The sequence below is a fragment of the Lonchura striata genome, chromosome 5 (assembly GCF_050655825.1).
Source record: "Lonchura striata isolate lonStrDom1 chromosome 5, ASM5065582v1, whole genome shotgun sequence".
NCBI lineage: Eukaryota > Metazoa > Chordata > Aves > Passeriformes > Estrildidae > Lonchura > Lonchura striata.
In genome coordinates this window covers 40,560,127-40,576,135 of record NC_140707.1, presented here as the reverse complement: position 1 = coordinate 40,576,135, position 16,009 = coordinate 40,560,127, and the positions used below count along the sequence as shown (strand labels likewise).

The 16,009-nt window shown below is 42.8% G+C and overlaps 1 protein-coding gene across 6 annotated transcripts in view; it reads right to left on the bottom strand.

Annotated features, from left to right (window-relative positions):
• Positions 1-7,967: 7,967 nt before the first annotated feature.
• Positions 7,968-16,009, bottom strand: part of ACTN1 (actinin alpha 1) — an 85,684-nt gene continuing 77,642 nt past the window's right edge. For 2 of the 6 annotated variants that reach the window (XM_021537052.3, XM_021537054.4), the window contains exons 17-22: positions 15,454-15,633; positions 14,382-14,528; positions 12,769-12,849; positions 12,155-12,220; positions 10,540-10,698; positions 7,968-8,736 (exon numbers count right to left, since the gene is read on the bottom strand). In XM_021537052.3, coding sequence (XP_021392727.2) covers positions 8,578-8,736; positions 10,540-10,698; positions 12,155-12,220; positions 12,769-12,849; positions 14,382-14,528; positions 15,454-15,633 — 792 coding nt within the window. In that variant the 3' untranslated portion in view covers positions 7,968-8,577. The remainder of the gene's footprint in view (positions 8,737-10,539; positions 10,699-12,154; positions 12,221-12,768; positions 12,850-14,381; positions 14,529-15,453; positions 15,634-16,009) is intronic. The other 4 variants (XM_021537055.3, XM_077784101.2, XM_085582067.1 and 1 more) reach the window with 2 other exon arrangements.

The following is a 16,009-nucleotide window of genomic DNA, read 5'->3' as shown; positions in this document are numbered from 1 at the left end:
GCGCGACCGCCGCGCCTGCGCACAGCCGCCCGCGCGGCCCCGCCCGCAGCGCGCCGCGCGGCACGACGGGAGATGTAGGCGCGGGGGGAAATGGCGGGGAGCTCGGCCAGCGTCCCGCGGGCACCGCCCGCCGCGGGCAGGGACACCCCCGCCGGACCGGGACCCTCGGAGCCCAGTCCTGCCTGGCCTTGCTGCCCTGGGTAGCCTGTTCGGGCTGAACTGCCTGTGACTCTTTGTCTAAGACATGGCAAAACAGACGGGTAACAGTTCCGCTTCGCAAGTGGAGGGGGAAAGTCACGCGTCCAGAGAATCCATCTGGAGCGTCGCACTCGGCAGCTCGGTTCTGCCCACAGAGGTGCGTGCCCAGCCCTCAGCGCCATCTTCTCTTGGGCACGAGTGTCGCTGCCTTGGACAGCGCCGCTGTGCTGTTAGTCGCTGACGCCAGGGGGAAGCCTTGGCTGGGGAAAAGCGCCTCGTGAAGGCTCCAGGCCTGTATGGCCGGAGCAGTTTTTCCATGAATAAGCCGCACGCTGCTTTCCTGCTTTATCAGTGTCAGATTGTACTCACTTTATGGTCTTCTTACTGTGTAATTAATGACAGTTTACAGTATGATGACCAAGATGAAAATTATTTGTTGTGTTAATGCAGCATAGTCAAGTCTTCACTGCCCCAGTGCTTAAAATAGAGCTACAGTTTGGTTTGCCCATTTTCCCCCCTTGTCTGACAGCATCATGTCTGGACTTCCTGTTTTAACTTGGAGTAAATATCTAAGTTGCACTTATGATATTGTATGTTAGATTCAGGCATAATTCAAATGTATTGCCCTCTCTAGGAGGGAAAAATTTATTGCCCTCTCTCTATACGTTAAACATCCGTATAATAAACAGAATTTTTTATGTTGGAAGTGATCCTTTGAGGTCATCTGGTCTGATCCCCCAAGATTTCCCAGGACCATGTCCAGACAGCATTTTAGTATCTCTCAAGATGTAGGTTCCACAACCTCTCTGGACAGCCTGATCTAGTGTTTGACCACCCTTAGAGCACAAAAAAGTATTTTCCTGTTTTTAGGTTTCCTGTGTCATGGATTTCAGTTGGCTACTGAGAAAAGGCTGGCACCCTCCTCTTCATTCCTTCCCATTCAGATATTAATATACATTCAGCCTTCTCCAGGCTGAACAATCCCAGCTCTCGGCCTCTCCTTATATGAGAAGTGCTCCAGTCTCACAGTCATCTTTGTGGTGATTTGCTGGATTTGTTTCAGTAAGTCCATGTCTCTTTTGTGGCCGTAACACTCCAGATGTGGACTCACCAGTGCTGTGTAGAGGGGCAGAATCACCTCTCTTGACCCTCCAGTGATGCCCTAGCTAGTGCAGCTCAGGATGATGTTGACTGTTCCACAAGGCAGCTGATGTGAACTCTTAATTGGTAAGAAAATGGAGAAATGTGACAACAGAACACAGCTAGCTGTGGTTAAAATAGAAAATGTGGGTAGCTTTAGCTGGTGCAAGTATGTCTTACAACTCTGAATACAATGTGTAGTTGTAAGGCTGCTTTACTTTTTTATTTGATAAGGCAGTCCAGGACACTCAAAAGGCAGTGCTGTGATTTTTTTGTGCAAATTCCGTGTAAGCAGCAGAGCTGGACTATTACAGGAGCAGCAGTAGAGTCTCTGTGTGACTGTGTGCTTGAACTGCTGTGTTAAGAAGCTCAGAAGCAGAAAAAAGCTCCTTAAGTGGCAGTCTTGGAATGGTATGGATGTAATAGGGATTGGAGTTACTAGCAGTAATGAAGGTAAGTCATGCTAGAAGCCATATTAAAGATTTTTGGTTTTATCTTGCTTCTCTTCAGCCCCTGGGGTGGTGTCAACAGGGAAGAATGCAGCTGTGCATTTGGAACGCAGCTCCGGCTGCTCCAGGAGTGCCTGAGCCAGGCTGGAGTCCTGCTTTCCCTTTCTTGGCTGTGGACACTCTGCATGGGTGCTAAAAGGCATTAAATATATCAGTTGGAGAATCTGCAGCATTGCCTCTTGTGTGTGGGTAGTGTTTCTGGAAGCTATCACGTGCAAAATCAACTTCAGTAATAACGCTGAGTTTTAGTTCCCTCGTTATTTGGCTTGCACAAAAAGATTGGTCTCTCAGAAGCACATCTGAAAGCCCTCTGGGAACTATTACTGTCCTGACTGCATATCTAGAAATGTAAACAAGCACTCATCTGGAATCAGAACACTTAAAAACCGCAATCTGTTTATTGCTGGGGTAAATTAACTGCTTTCTCACTTCCCTGAAGAAGAAACTTTATTTTCTCTGTCCCAGAAAGCAGGATGGTGTGGCTCAGCACCACAGATTAATTATTATGTCCTATTCATTAAGGAGTGAAAGTCTTCATTAAAGTGATGGTGATGATGATTATTATGATGCTTGAATGTGCTTAATAATAAAGGTATAAATTGCTTTCTTAACTCTGCAGATTAAAGTAGTTCTTATTTTTAGGCAGATCTGTACAATGAAAGCCACAAAGTCATACAAAAAAGTCACAGCAGCAATTAAGAATCTAGGGGATGGTCTGGATGGTCTGAGAAAAGTTTTAACTACTTGTAAGATGACTGCAGCATTCAGAGTAGAAAGGTGGCAGAGCTGGGCCAGTTCATTGCTCCATGAACCTTTCAGAGCACCACAGACAAGTCACCCCTGGAGACAAAAACCACTGCAGCACTTAACAGGTGCCAGCCATCCAGAAAGAATCCAAGCCAAGATGTAAAGCTAGGTCTTGTGCAGGATATTTGGGGACCAAAAATGCTAGCAAATGAAAATGCAAATGAGTGAGGTGCTGCTAGGAAGCACTAGTGAGAGGTCTAGGTCTGAATATCGTGCCTCTGCTCAATATAAATGCATCTGCCTGCAGCTGGGAAGTCAGAGCCTTCTTCCATCTGGGATTCAAAGGATGGTCTTGTCTCCAAGAAGAGTGCCAACTTGTGTTTGTAATGAGAGTTAACTAGGGCTGCCAGAGTTAACTTTTGGCTGCCAAAGTTCAGACCAACAGTTGCATTCTGTAAAATGGCTTATAATTTGAAACACTCATTACTCTGGAAGCTCATGTTTGCTGTCTTCCTCAGATTGAAGATTCAGGCTCTCACCCACCAGAGTGTCCTAACCACAGTGTGAGCCTGTGGTGGTGGAGGGAGGCTCCTCTCACTCAAATTCTGCCACTATGGAGCCGATAGCTGAGGGAGAGCATGTGTAAGGAGAGCCCTGGTGCTTGGGGTGCTGAGAGAGGCATGCTAGGGCCTGTTTCCCATCCTATGGGTCTTTATCCTGTAGCTGTTTAATAGAAAATACCTAAAAGATAACTCTGTCAGGGACAGAAATGCAGCATTCTTTCTGCACACCCATTGCTTAAACCATGAGGATATGGGCTCATACTTTCTCTTCTATTGCTTGAATGCCTAATTATTTCAGAGAGAGACTGAATGAGGGCTGAGGAGATGCTCCCTGGCCCAGTCTATTAGGGTTCCTGCTGGTTAGGGTGTAGGGCTAGAAGATGTCCATCCTGAGGAGGGATGAAGTGTTGAATTTGCATTACTCTTCTAATGTGAAGATATTTTAGGCAACTAGGCTTTTATGGAGCAAAGGGGTGGCAAACCAACCTTGAAACTTGGCAAAGGAAGCAGCCAGACTTGCTGATTTGTACTGCTCTTTTTACATGAGGTGAGATTTGTGGCCCCTGGTGATATGGGCTGTTTGCAAAAGGGGAGCTTGGGTTCTCAAGGGGACTGTCCCATGGGACCAGGTGTCCAATAGTTTCAATCCCCCACTCCAGACATGCCCCAAACTAGAAACAGAGGTGTGCAGATAAGGTTTAGGTGTAACAGGGAGAAGCCTAGTAAGCAATACCTGCAGACTTGAGCCCCAGTTTGGATTGCAACTGTAAATAAAAGCTTCATATTTCTACCTTCTAGAGACATCTAGGCCTTTTTCCCCCTGTGCCTTCTTTATCTGCACAGTGGGAGCAACACTAGATGTTTGCTGCAGCAGCAGTGAGAGACGCAGTCTGAGGGTCGGGGTCACCGAAGCATGATGATAACTAGAGGGCCTCAATATTTTGCTTGAATGCTGACTTGGCCACCAGGGTGTGAACTACTGACTAATAGAAAGCAGGTGTAAGAGACTTGCTGAGAAGAGGTAAGACAGTGACAGAAGACAATGTAGTTTCTGCCAACATATTTTCATGTATGTCCCAGAAGTCAAAGCACAGAACAAAACTGAGACCCTATTACCTGCCAGTTGCATGGTATTCAAAGATGGGAAGAATCTATTTTAATATCTTATTGGTGAGATCTAGTCTATAGTAGCACTGAGCCCTCAGAATATAGAAGAGATTATTTTTCTCCTTTCATTTTCAGTGGGTTTAAATTGCTGAGATTTAAATCTATCTGAAATAGCCCTAGAGCATGCCTCCCTGTACAAGATGCAATCATCCAACTTCATCCTTTGTAATGGCTGACTTCTCTACTGACTGTAGCACTTAGCATATTTTCTCAGTGTCTGCTGAGGAATGTTCTGATTACCTGTTTGCATCAGGATATGCCCTAGACTTCGTTAATCTATGTTTACTATGCTAAGACTTTCCCAGCAGCTTAGTGCTAATACAGCGGATTTTAAGGGTTTGCACAGTAGCAACTCCTTCAGTAGCCAGAATCACCTCAACAGTTTAATTATTTCAACAGGATTAAGTTTTTTCATAGTCTGTCCTACCTCAGTATCTGTAGTACAAGTAATGTTGTACAAATAATCTTCATATTGTGGTATGAAAATTATATTTGCATTCTGTTTTCTTAACAAAGACATTTTAGTTCAAGCTGTTCCTTTTCACAGCCATTACAATCCCCCACCCACTCCTTTATTTCCCTGATAAGACCAGTCAGTCTGATTCGTCTGGATGGAATCTCCATGGATATATGAATATTTCTTTGAAACCAAGTTCACTCAAGGTTGCAGACCAGTTTCCTTTCATTGCCTTCTGAGACTCCTGGCTCTGCTCCTGCATTCTGCTCCAAGCCAGATGCTGGCAGCACCAAAGACTTGCAACGGTCACAAGATTTAAGAGGCTTTGGGAAACGTGGTTGACATTCTGGCAGGGAAGACAAGACCCATGTTGTTTGAGCACTGAAGTGCTTTCTGCCCCTGTACTATCAGCAGGCTGAATAAGGCAGGTCATTGAGATCTCAGCAGCCAAAGACATCAAAGGTCATGAAAGAACTTTCTTGGCTACTTTCTTCAAAAATTATTTCAATTTCCACACCTGAAATACTGAGTATGGGAGACTGACAGAAATGGTCTACCCCGAATGGAAGGAGTGAGCTTGACGTGGATTGTCCACTTTTTCTGTTCCTGGCAGACAAAGGGACAGTCACTGAGCTGCAAACGGCTGCTTTCAGAGATTAATTTCTTCAAGACTGATTCCAGGCCTTGGCTAAAGAATGGCATGTTAGCTGCAAAACCATGAGCCTAATACCAAAAGCTGCTTTCACATTTCAGCATACTAGCTGCCACAGACTGTTAGGCCACACAATTACACGATAAATCTTATGCTGCAAATGAGGAAGGCAAATGTCTTGCAGCAGGTCACGTAAGCTCTAGCCAGTTTGTCAGAGGCTATTCCACCCGAGAAGCAACATGCCAGTATATTTTAGACACACCTATTGCCAATATTTTTAACCCTATTCAAGTATTCAGAAGAACAGGCCAGACCCTTCCATTGCTGTTGATATCTCAGTTTTGCCAAAACAGTGCTGGGGTGCCAACTTTCACAAGGCTGGAGCCACCAATCTGTAATGTCAGCAGGGATGTGACTACGCCTACACATTGCCACCAATCTGTGGTGTCAGCAGGATGAGCCACCTGCTTTCTGTCATAAAACTAGGAATACTTACACCTAGCTGGTGTTTTGTGTGAAACCTGGTCACACATTGCAACCCTGCCACAGCTCAGAAAAAGATTTTTATGAAGATTCTGGAATCTCCAAACAAAGACTTGCAGAGCACTTGTCACCAGGATCATTCAACATAATTTGACTTCATTCTCACCGTGGTGGTAGACCTGGGCCCAAAGTGATGGCCCAAAGGGCAGCTATGCTTTCTTCTACCCCTTTTTCAAAATAACATGGATCTTTCCTCCAGACAGCGGTCATTTAATAGCCCAACAGACATTCCCATTCTCCTCCACCCCAGTTTTATTGCTTAAATAAAGAAATAAAATGTTATTAAAACATAAATGCATCTTCTAGGAGTGGGTACAACCTACAGAGACTGATTTTTTTTTTTTAATCAAATTTTTTGAAAGTGCAAATGGCCTTTTTCAGGTGCAGCAGACCAAGGACAGGGCAGCTACTGTGAATGAGGAAAGAGGGTTACCAAAGCAAGGGCAATGGATAATCAGACACAAGCTTCAATATAAATTATCTGTTCAGGCCTCTAGTTATCCTCTCTGCTGTTTTAGCTTTCAAACAGATGAGTACCATGCAATGTACTTTAAAATGACAATGGAAATCAGTATATCATCCCTTTGAGGAGGAGAGTCCCATTTGCAGCAACATAGCAGTGACATAGCTGAAAATCAAGTGGATTAAATGCTGCTGTTGCTCCAAGTCCTACATTACTGACAACTCATATCAACACCTCTAGGCTTCTCAGTATCATGGGTTTCAACACAGGGGGCTTCAGCACAATTCCAGCCCTCATTAACAACACAATTATGGCTAAGTTACACAGAGTGTATCCTTTGAAGGCAAACTGTGGTGAATGCAGCCCGGCCTCATCTATGTATGAAGCTAAATGGTATAAATTTGCATACCCCCTGTAAATTCATTATCCAGCCTGCAGAATAGACATCTTGGTGTATGCTGGAAAATGTGGTAGCAGATATTAGCATCCCCTCTCCACATACAGTAGGCAGATACTGTCATGCTGGAATACATCACAACATGCTGCTGTAATTATGGTGTCCTACTGAAGGTCAGGAATAAACCAGAAAGCTGTTCTGAACCCCACCCACCATGTACAATACCTTCCTCAGGACTCGGCTCTGCCCTGGGGAACAGGGCCTGATGTTACCAAGGAGCCCTTGGTGAATCTGCCCGCAAATCCACCATTCCTGTAGTTGTTACTTCAAATTAAAATCTGCCTTTGGGACTACAGACAGAGGTATGTGCTTATACCTATAAAACACTTGAAACATGTAATGAAGCAGTAATGTTATTTTAATGTTATTGCTCCTAACCCTGTGTTTGCTAAGAAAGCTGTGGGAGGGCAGGAAATGCACCTGTAATATGAGCTGGCTGGAAGGGGTTAGCTGCTTCCCTCTGACAATTTCTGGACACATACATGAGGGTTAATTTATGTCTCAATAAAAATGCCACTGGAGTTGTCCTAAAGGCTGCTTTCTTTTGTATGTCCAATACAAAGATAACCCCTGGAGGAACCTATCATGTCAGAGGATGTGCTATCAAAATCCGTCAGATGTTCAATATTGAGCATGGAACAGTAGATTAATTTTTCATGGATGGTTTAAGATAGGGTGGTTGTTTGCACAGCTCTAGTAACCAATTCTGTGCTGGTTTTTAAGGAATAACAAGAATATTGCTTCTAAACATAGGGGTGTATTGGGGATTTAAAGTGGTCATTAAGCTGTGAAAATCTCAACATTATTCAGCAAGAATGAAAAGGCTATGGGGCTACCTTTAAATGTAGTGTAACTTCAATTAAAGCCATTAATTTTGGATTTCTCCTTATCATGTGTAACTAAATAAGATTAAACTACTTTACTATACAAATGAATAAAGTCTAGAATTGTTATCACAAGAAGTTTTTAATATGATTTGTGACAAGCAATATCAAAGTTATCAACTCTCAAGCTTCATGTTCTGAAACCAGACAACTCTCAGCAACAAAAAAAGTTGTGCACTGATAAACATAGGAGGCGTATTGTATTTTTTAATTAAATATGAAAACATGAGCTGTGTACATTATTTTTTCCCTAGAAAACACAGCAATTTCAAAAGTTTATCATAAAATATTTTCATGAAATGAGTGAACCAGCAAACACATGCACTTGTGTGCCTTCCCCCCTCCCAAGAAAAAAGTGATGAGAGAGACATATGCAAATGTAATAGTTAACAGAACAAGTGGAATTTTGTCATAGTTTGGTTCTTTTTGGAAAGGATGGAATGTAACATTGTGCTTGACTTCCTATGTCACAACAAAAAATATTTGGTGCAATATTTTAACATTTTCTTTTTAAGTTTCAATCTGGTGGAGAAAAATACCTTTTTCTATAATAAAATATGTCTGTTATTTTTAAAACGTAACTTTTTTGCACAAAATAATTTTGTAAACTGTTATTTCAAGGGCAAGGTAGGCGGTCCCGTATCAGTGTCCTCCCCCCCACTTAAAAATGTGATCTGTTATCTGAAGCAAAACAGGAAAACACAAAAAAGAGCGGAGCAGAGGTTGCTTTGCAAAGAGAAAATAGGGTGTACTGGACGGGGGAGAGGGGAGGGAGCGTGTGGTGCGACAGAAAAAAGTTAAAGGTCACTTTCGCCGTAGAGCGCTGTGGAGAAGGACATGTAGTCCAGGGCACCGGGTACAGCATCACGGCCATTGTAGGGTGCCATCCTAGCAATGCAATATTCAGCCTGGTCAGGAGGCAGCTCCCGCCGCAATTCATCCACAGTGATGTAGTTCTGCAATGAGGACAAACGATAAGGCAATCGTTACTTTCGGAAACTGACTTTCCTCTGAGGGACAACCATCCCCTGTCGCACCAGGGCAGCAGGCAACACTCAGGGCTAGGGTCCCAACAATCAGACCTGTGCAGTACACCCACACAGGGAGCTCTCTGCACTTACACCCTGGGAGGACATGCACTCCTTCCCTACTGTTTGGACAAGCAAATGGTTTTTACAATGACAATTGTTTTTGCATGACAGATGTTGGTGCAGCTGAAGAAAGACCTGGAGGTAAGTCAGGCAAGTTGTTAGTGTTAGGACTGTGCCTTCCTGTTGACAAAGGAGGTCCTGCTGAAAGTAAATGGGAGGAAGCAGAAATTTAATTTGGATGCTGTTGCTCACCAGCAGGAGGTAACAGCTGCTTGTGCTCCTTGGGAGTTGCCATTCCCTCTCTTCAGAGAAAGGGAAGGGGCCAATCCCCACTAGCTCCAATGCAAGCAGCAGACAAGCAAACACCTTGTATTGCTTCCACAGTTCCAGCAACACTCCTTTCACTGTGGACATTTTTTAATAAGCAAGCAAAACTTATGTAAATTTGGCTTCTGGAGTGTGACTGCACTGAGCTGAGCTAGCTCGGTCTCTCTCCAGGCAGTAGGTAACAGTAGTTGCCTGTTTGCTAATCATAATCACTATGTTGTCTTTAGCTAACTGACTCACCGCCATTTGCAGTCTGTCTGAGCAATAGCTCAGGTTTCACACTATCACTCTCTCTCCTATGACTTCTTATAATTTCTTTTTCCCTTTCACTTTAATGACTGGGGTATGAGGCACTTTTCTTCAAAACGAAATATTAATTCCTGTTACAGTCACCAGAGAAGTTAAACACTGACAAGTATATGTAACATACTGTACAGAGTAAACAAGTTAATAAGTAATACTGCATCTCAAAGTACCTATTTATTCAGTGGTTAGCTTATCTGAGTAACACAGAATTTTCTGGCCTCAAAAGACAATAGAACTGGCTTCGGTCAGGTATATGTCTAAAGGACAGGCATCATGTGTTTCTAGATAACAATCAAAAAAATATTTTTAGTGAAAAATGGAAACCAGTGCTGGATTTAAGGGTAACTCATTACAATCTGAGAAATGGTATCCAACATCTCATGTGAGATAACTAAAATCATTAGCAAATAAAGAGATATATTAATATTACATGTGCATATTATTTGTTCAGTTACATAAAAATTAGCGGGCATTGTTATATAAGAAAAAAAGATTGCGTTTTTTTATCAGCTGCTTCCCCAATGATGTAAATTCAAAAAATTAATACTTTTCATATCACCCTGAGTTCTCCTACATTCAACCAATTTCTGTGGTTAAAAGATGACCCCCTGCAGATACAGCATATCCTCAATGAAAGTCTATTGATCGTGTACCAATTGATAGTGACATGTAAATCTAACAAAGATAATCTCAAGTTTACAGCTGTCAGTAATGAACAGTTTTCCAGACTAATCAAAAACCACCTGTTGAACTTGTTAATTTTAAAATAACATTGCGACCAAGCTCTTAATTAAAATTTTGAAGCAAGAGTGGGCTGCAAAGTTCTGACTGACAGCTGAGCAAGACTTTTGAGTGCCTTAGCAGGCTGCTCATTAACCCACACTTTAACCTTGCACTCCTTCAGCACTACATAATGCTCCTGTGAAAACACCCTCCCCATGGCAGAGTGCTTCCCTTGACACTTTCTCTCAGAGACAAGAGAAAAAAGAAAGCAAAAATTAAGCAGATACAGGAAACCAAGGTGTGGAGCCTGACCTTATCTCCAGCCAGGATCTTGAAGGAAGCCATAACCTGGTCAGCAGTATCTGTATCTGCTGTCTCCCGGGACATGAAGTCGATGAAGGCCTGGAAGGTCACTACACCCAAACGGTTTGGGTCGACGATGCTCATGATGCGGGCAAACTCTGCCTCTCCCTGGAGAGCAAGAGAGTCATGTCAGCCTGGGGACTTAGGCAGCAGTGCTACCAAAGTGAGGAGAAACAGTTCTGCAGCTCATCTCACAGGCTAGAAAACAAAGCCAAATAGAAAACACCTCAGGGATTCTTTTAATCAGGATGTTCTTTTTTAGTTTGCTGTTGTGTACAAATGCTTCCTACTAATTTGTCTGCTGGAATAAAACATTGCCAGCTATGCCTGAGGATAACATCCAGCCCTAGGACAGTGTTCCTTTTGGGGAACAATACCAGCTGACTTCAGAGGAAGACCCAAATTTCTCTACACATGTGCTAGATGTCTGTAGCAATATTTGAAGATCAGCACTTCTCAAATCCTTTTACTTTCATTTACTTAAAAGAAAACTACTACAGTTTTCTTCAGCTGACAGAAGAGACATCTCTGGGATATTTTATAGTATTTACTCATCTTTAATAGGCAAGCTATGCAAAGAAGGACTTGCATATCTGGAGTGGACATGGGAAACAGTCTCTACAGGGAAGATCCTACAAAGAAGTTTTGCCACAGAAACCAAAACCTTGTAATGTAGTTTTCTTCATTTCTTTCTGCATTTAAACCAAAGGTTCTCATCTCTGGGATTCCTTCCTCCTCAGATAAGGTGGAGGGAAGAGCAGAGCAGAGTCTTTTCCTGGGAACAGGCTCTCTTAACATATTCAGAACAGTATACATTCAAATGTAATTAAGATACCTAATCAAATGTTATAATCTTGGCACGCCACACCAAAGAGTCTGTATTTATACTGGGCTGATGAGTAAGATGATTAAACGCTATTTTGCCTGATATCAGGAGCAAAGACACCAAAAGTGCAGATGAATATGCCTTCCCTGTGCTCTTCTCCTGCCCTTTGATGAGCATCAGTCTTTGGTGAAGTTCTTCCTATTAGCTATCATGCCTCTCAAGGTGTGACATTACTGATCTGAATATTCAGGTATTCTAGTGAGGAAAAAGCTACAGGGCGAATGACTGGAACTTGAACTTACATGTACAGGAAAGGAGATGTGAAATGAATGGTAGGAATGAGAGGAGCAGCATTCTGAGTGTATTCAGAAGTGAGGTCACATATACATCTCAATGATTTCAACTGATATTCAGGGTTGGGGAGGTTGTGTGTGCTATGCAGAGAGCAAGCACCAATATGAGGAAGCTTACTATTTCTTCCACTAGTAGATACTCAGTTTGATAAATATAATTTTTATTTGAAACATACGGGAATTAGATAATTATTTCCATTTTTGTACCTTTGGCTAGAGCTGTGAGACAAGAGTTTCACACGTACAACTAAGACTAGATTTAACATTGCTGATAATTCTGGAAAATAAGGCTATATTTACCTTGATTCACTACACATTCTCCCTGTATTTTTGAAGGTGCCTACAGAATCACTTTGAATAGGAATGACAGAGGGCTCTACATTACCATATTGTAACCCATGGAGATAAGGCAGGCTCGGAAATCTTCACAATCCATCATACCAGTCTTCTTCTACAGAGAATGACGCAAAGATGGAAAAAGCCAAAAGAGAAAAGGGAGACCAGTCCAGGGAGAAATGAACCCACAGGAGATGTTATAAAGAATGAGTTTCAGGGGGGAGAAGATAGAAGGGGGATTTACAGGACAATGAAGAGTAACAGAGGAAAGGTAGTTTGTGAACCCATGAAGAAGCAAAGGTGGTTTTGGACATGGAATTGTTTATACACAAGAAACATATTGGTGATGAAAAAAGAGCAAGAAGATATTAAGCAAGACAGATTGAGGAATGGACAATGAAAGGAATTAGTTTAAAGTGACACAGAAGGAAAAGAACAGTTTGAAGACATAAAAGGAATTCTCCCAAGACAAAAAATTAAGGAATTAAAAAGGAAGAGATACCAAAGTGCATTTAGAAAGTAGTATAGAAAAGTGATGTATATATAGTCAAACACAAGAACAACAACAACAGATGGATTAAGACAAACAAGAAAAGAAAGGAAAAAACCTGTTATTTTTTCACAGTTTAATATCTGGCTGTGTTCACCACTAGCTTTCAGTACCTGTGCATCGTTTCCAATATCGTAACCCAAGCTGATGAGACAGGCTTTGAATTCCTCAGGGCCAAGTGTGCCGGAGTGGTCCTGGTTATGCGGTGTGCCAGGCAGCAGGACATGCAGTGCCAGTGCGGTGACGGTGTGGGGCAGAAGGAAGGGAGACACAGAGGAGATCAAAGGGAGGTGAAAGGACAACAAACAGGTGCACCATGCAGTGGGTGAGGAGAGAGGAACAGGAAGAATGACATGCAGATAGAAAGACAGGGAAGAAAAATAAAAAGTGCACAACATTAGATATCACAATGACATTTCAGGATGTGCTAAAAATGCTCTTGGAACAGTTCCGTCTCAGAGAGCTCATCCCATGTTTAGAGCATTTGAATGACAAAAACAGCTGATGCTCAGAAGCCTCTAGATCTCAATCTCCCAAGTGAATTACTTGCATCACTGCTTGTTATCCAGTGTCAGAAGCCCTGTGTTTCACTAGTAACCCAGAGTGCAGGTAAGCAGGCAGAGGCAGTGGGAAGCATTGCCTTAATCTTATAGTCAAAAGTGAGGGCAAGTATGTTTGGCAACACACCCAAGGAAGCTTAGCTGTCAGGGCATCCCAGGAACAGACAAAGAAAACCAGCTGAAGCTCAGGGGAGCAGCATTACGGCTGTATTTGAGACCTGCACAGGGGCTGGAGCTTTGACTGGCAAAGCTATTTCAAGTGCTCAGCTCTGCCAGCAGCACGGATGTACAGTGCAGCACAACATGGCTCGGCAGCTGCTCCTCCCTTTGCTCATTGCCCGCTCCCCCAGTGTTTGGATGTATCCCTCAAATAATACACTAGCTACTACAGGAACTAAGAATCCCCATCCATCCTGCAGAATTTTAGCTCACAACAGCCCCAAAGCACTGAAGAGCCCCTGCCTGCTGGCACCACCTCTGACCAGATCAAGGAAGCTACAGACAGGATGATGAGGCCAATTTCAAGTGACTTTCTTCAAGAAAACCCAGTTTTTGAAGTGAATATTAAGCCTTCATAATCAAATAGTTGAAGGTGGGAAAACCCTGTTCTATCTGCATTAACATTCAGACTGTTGTGAAGGAAGGGGAAAATGATATGAAGGTCAAAATATAAAATCTTCAGGGCTTCATGGGCCCCACTCCTAAGAGAAGAACCCATGGTTTATTTTTCTTAGCTAGAGTAGGGTTGAAATAGCCAGTGTTCAGCAATTTAAAAGCACTGCCAATCTCTGAGAGCAGGCTGTCCTCAGATATATAGCAGAGATGGTGTAGAAGTGTGGAGAACAGATGGTCCCAAGAATTTCATAAACCAAATAATAATTTGCTCTCTGGAGAGGAATAGATAAAAGTCTAATTGCCTAAAAAAGCCTTCAAAACTCTCCATACCCTTGTGCTTTACTGGGAAATTTTGCAGCTTCCTATGAAGACATACCTCTCTCAGGCTAACAATCACTTGGCAGTCTTCACAGAAATGAGTGATCCACAGGAGTGGCATTTTTAAGAATGAAACATCTTCTGTGATCCTGTTTTATCACAGTGACTGCTTGTTTTTTATTGCACTGAGCAGTCCACATGGAAGCTTGTAGCTGCAGTCAGCACTGACTTACCCTGTCAAAGTGGTTGAAAGAAGCCCGGAACTCATTCATCTGTTCCTGGCTGATTCCTTTGGCATCACGGGTCAGGATCTGGTTTTCCACTTCGTTGATGGTTCTAGCAATTGTTGTTAGTAACTGCTCCCAGCCCACGCGGATATGCTAGTAAAAGAGGTCAGGACAATACTGAAATTAAGAAGTTGCTCTTCTGTTTCTGAGGCCAGTGGATCAGATGGATCAGTGCTACTTATTGCAAATTAAATTATCCTAGTGTGGAAGGCAGTCCCTGGTGTCCATTTTCTCAGAAAAGATTCCTTCTAATCTGCAGGTGTTTAAAATCTGAATTTTGATCGAAAAAACCTCATACTGAAGAGGCCAGTTTCTGATTATTCTTTCTTTTTCTTAAGAAAAACTTGGTCCTACTACAAAATTCCTTTACCTGATCAATGCAACATATTGGAGGCCTTTAACACAAATGAGAGGCAAGCCCAGTGCTTCTAGGACTTACTTAAGCAGAAGATTCTCCTTGGTCAAGAAACTGAATAAAACACAGTGCTTGGAAGACACAGCAGTTCCTCTGCTTCTGCTGTTGTTTAATGGAAATGGCCAGAAACCAAAAAACCAAGTTTCAAAGCCTGTCTGTGTTCAGCTGGACTAATGTTGAACTCAGACTGCTCCCAAGAAACTTCTTATTATCAACAGGAAGCCAGTCTCTAACTTTAAAAAAAACTTCTGCTGAACTTTTTTTTCCCTGCCAGGTAGTGGCAGCTCAAAATCATCAGCACTTCCCTTTCTAATCCCAGCTAACACAATCAGGTGGCAGGAGAAACGAGACTTGTCAATTTTTCAGACAACACTGTGGGATCTCATTCAGGTGATTTCTGTTTATATTTGCAAGTACATTGGAATGATTGGCATAAAGTATAGTAAGGCAAAAATTAAATTCTGTGACATGTCACTGCACACTTGGCCATATTATCAAGCTCTCCATTTTCCTGAGAGCCACAGCATGCTGCCAGAGCTATATGTGGCTGATGCTAACTGGCCACAGCAGATGAGGCTGTCTAGTTGCTGCCAGAACATTTACCTCCATGGTGTAGTTGGTGTGCTTGTTGTCAAAGATAAGGGCTTCCTGGATCAGCTGGTGGTCTCCTTCCAGCTGGTCAATCTTTGGTTTGTAATTCACAATGCTTTTCTCGTACTGCCGCAAGTGGTTGAGCTGGTCCTCCAGGGTCCCGTGCATCTCTATTGAAATGCGGCCAATCTCCTGCATTATTAGCAAAGCCAAGGTACTTAAGACTCCACTGAAAGGACAAGCCCCAACATGCCTGACATTTATTGCAGCTATTTCCCTCTCACACAGCATGATGATTCAAAAACCAAAAAAAAAAACCACTCATGGAGCAGTTACTTCACTGAAGCTGAGATAGTGTCAGCAAAAACTTTAGCACATCGTTGAACATTTTTCAAGTGAGGTGAATCACATAAAATGTGTCTAATACAAGGATACAAAAAAGAAGAAAAGTGCAGTCCATAAGCCAGTAATCTACCAAGCCAGATCTTTCTCTGGTGTACTGTCTGCCATTAAGTTAGTTCTTCATAGAGACATTTCTGTAAGTACTCTCCTCTTTCCAACTCCTGCC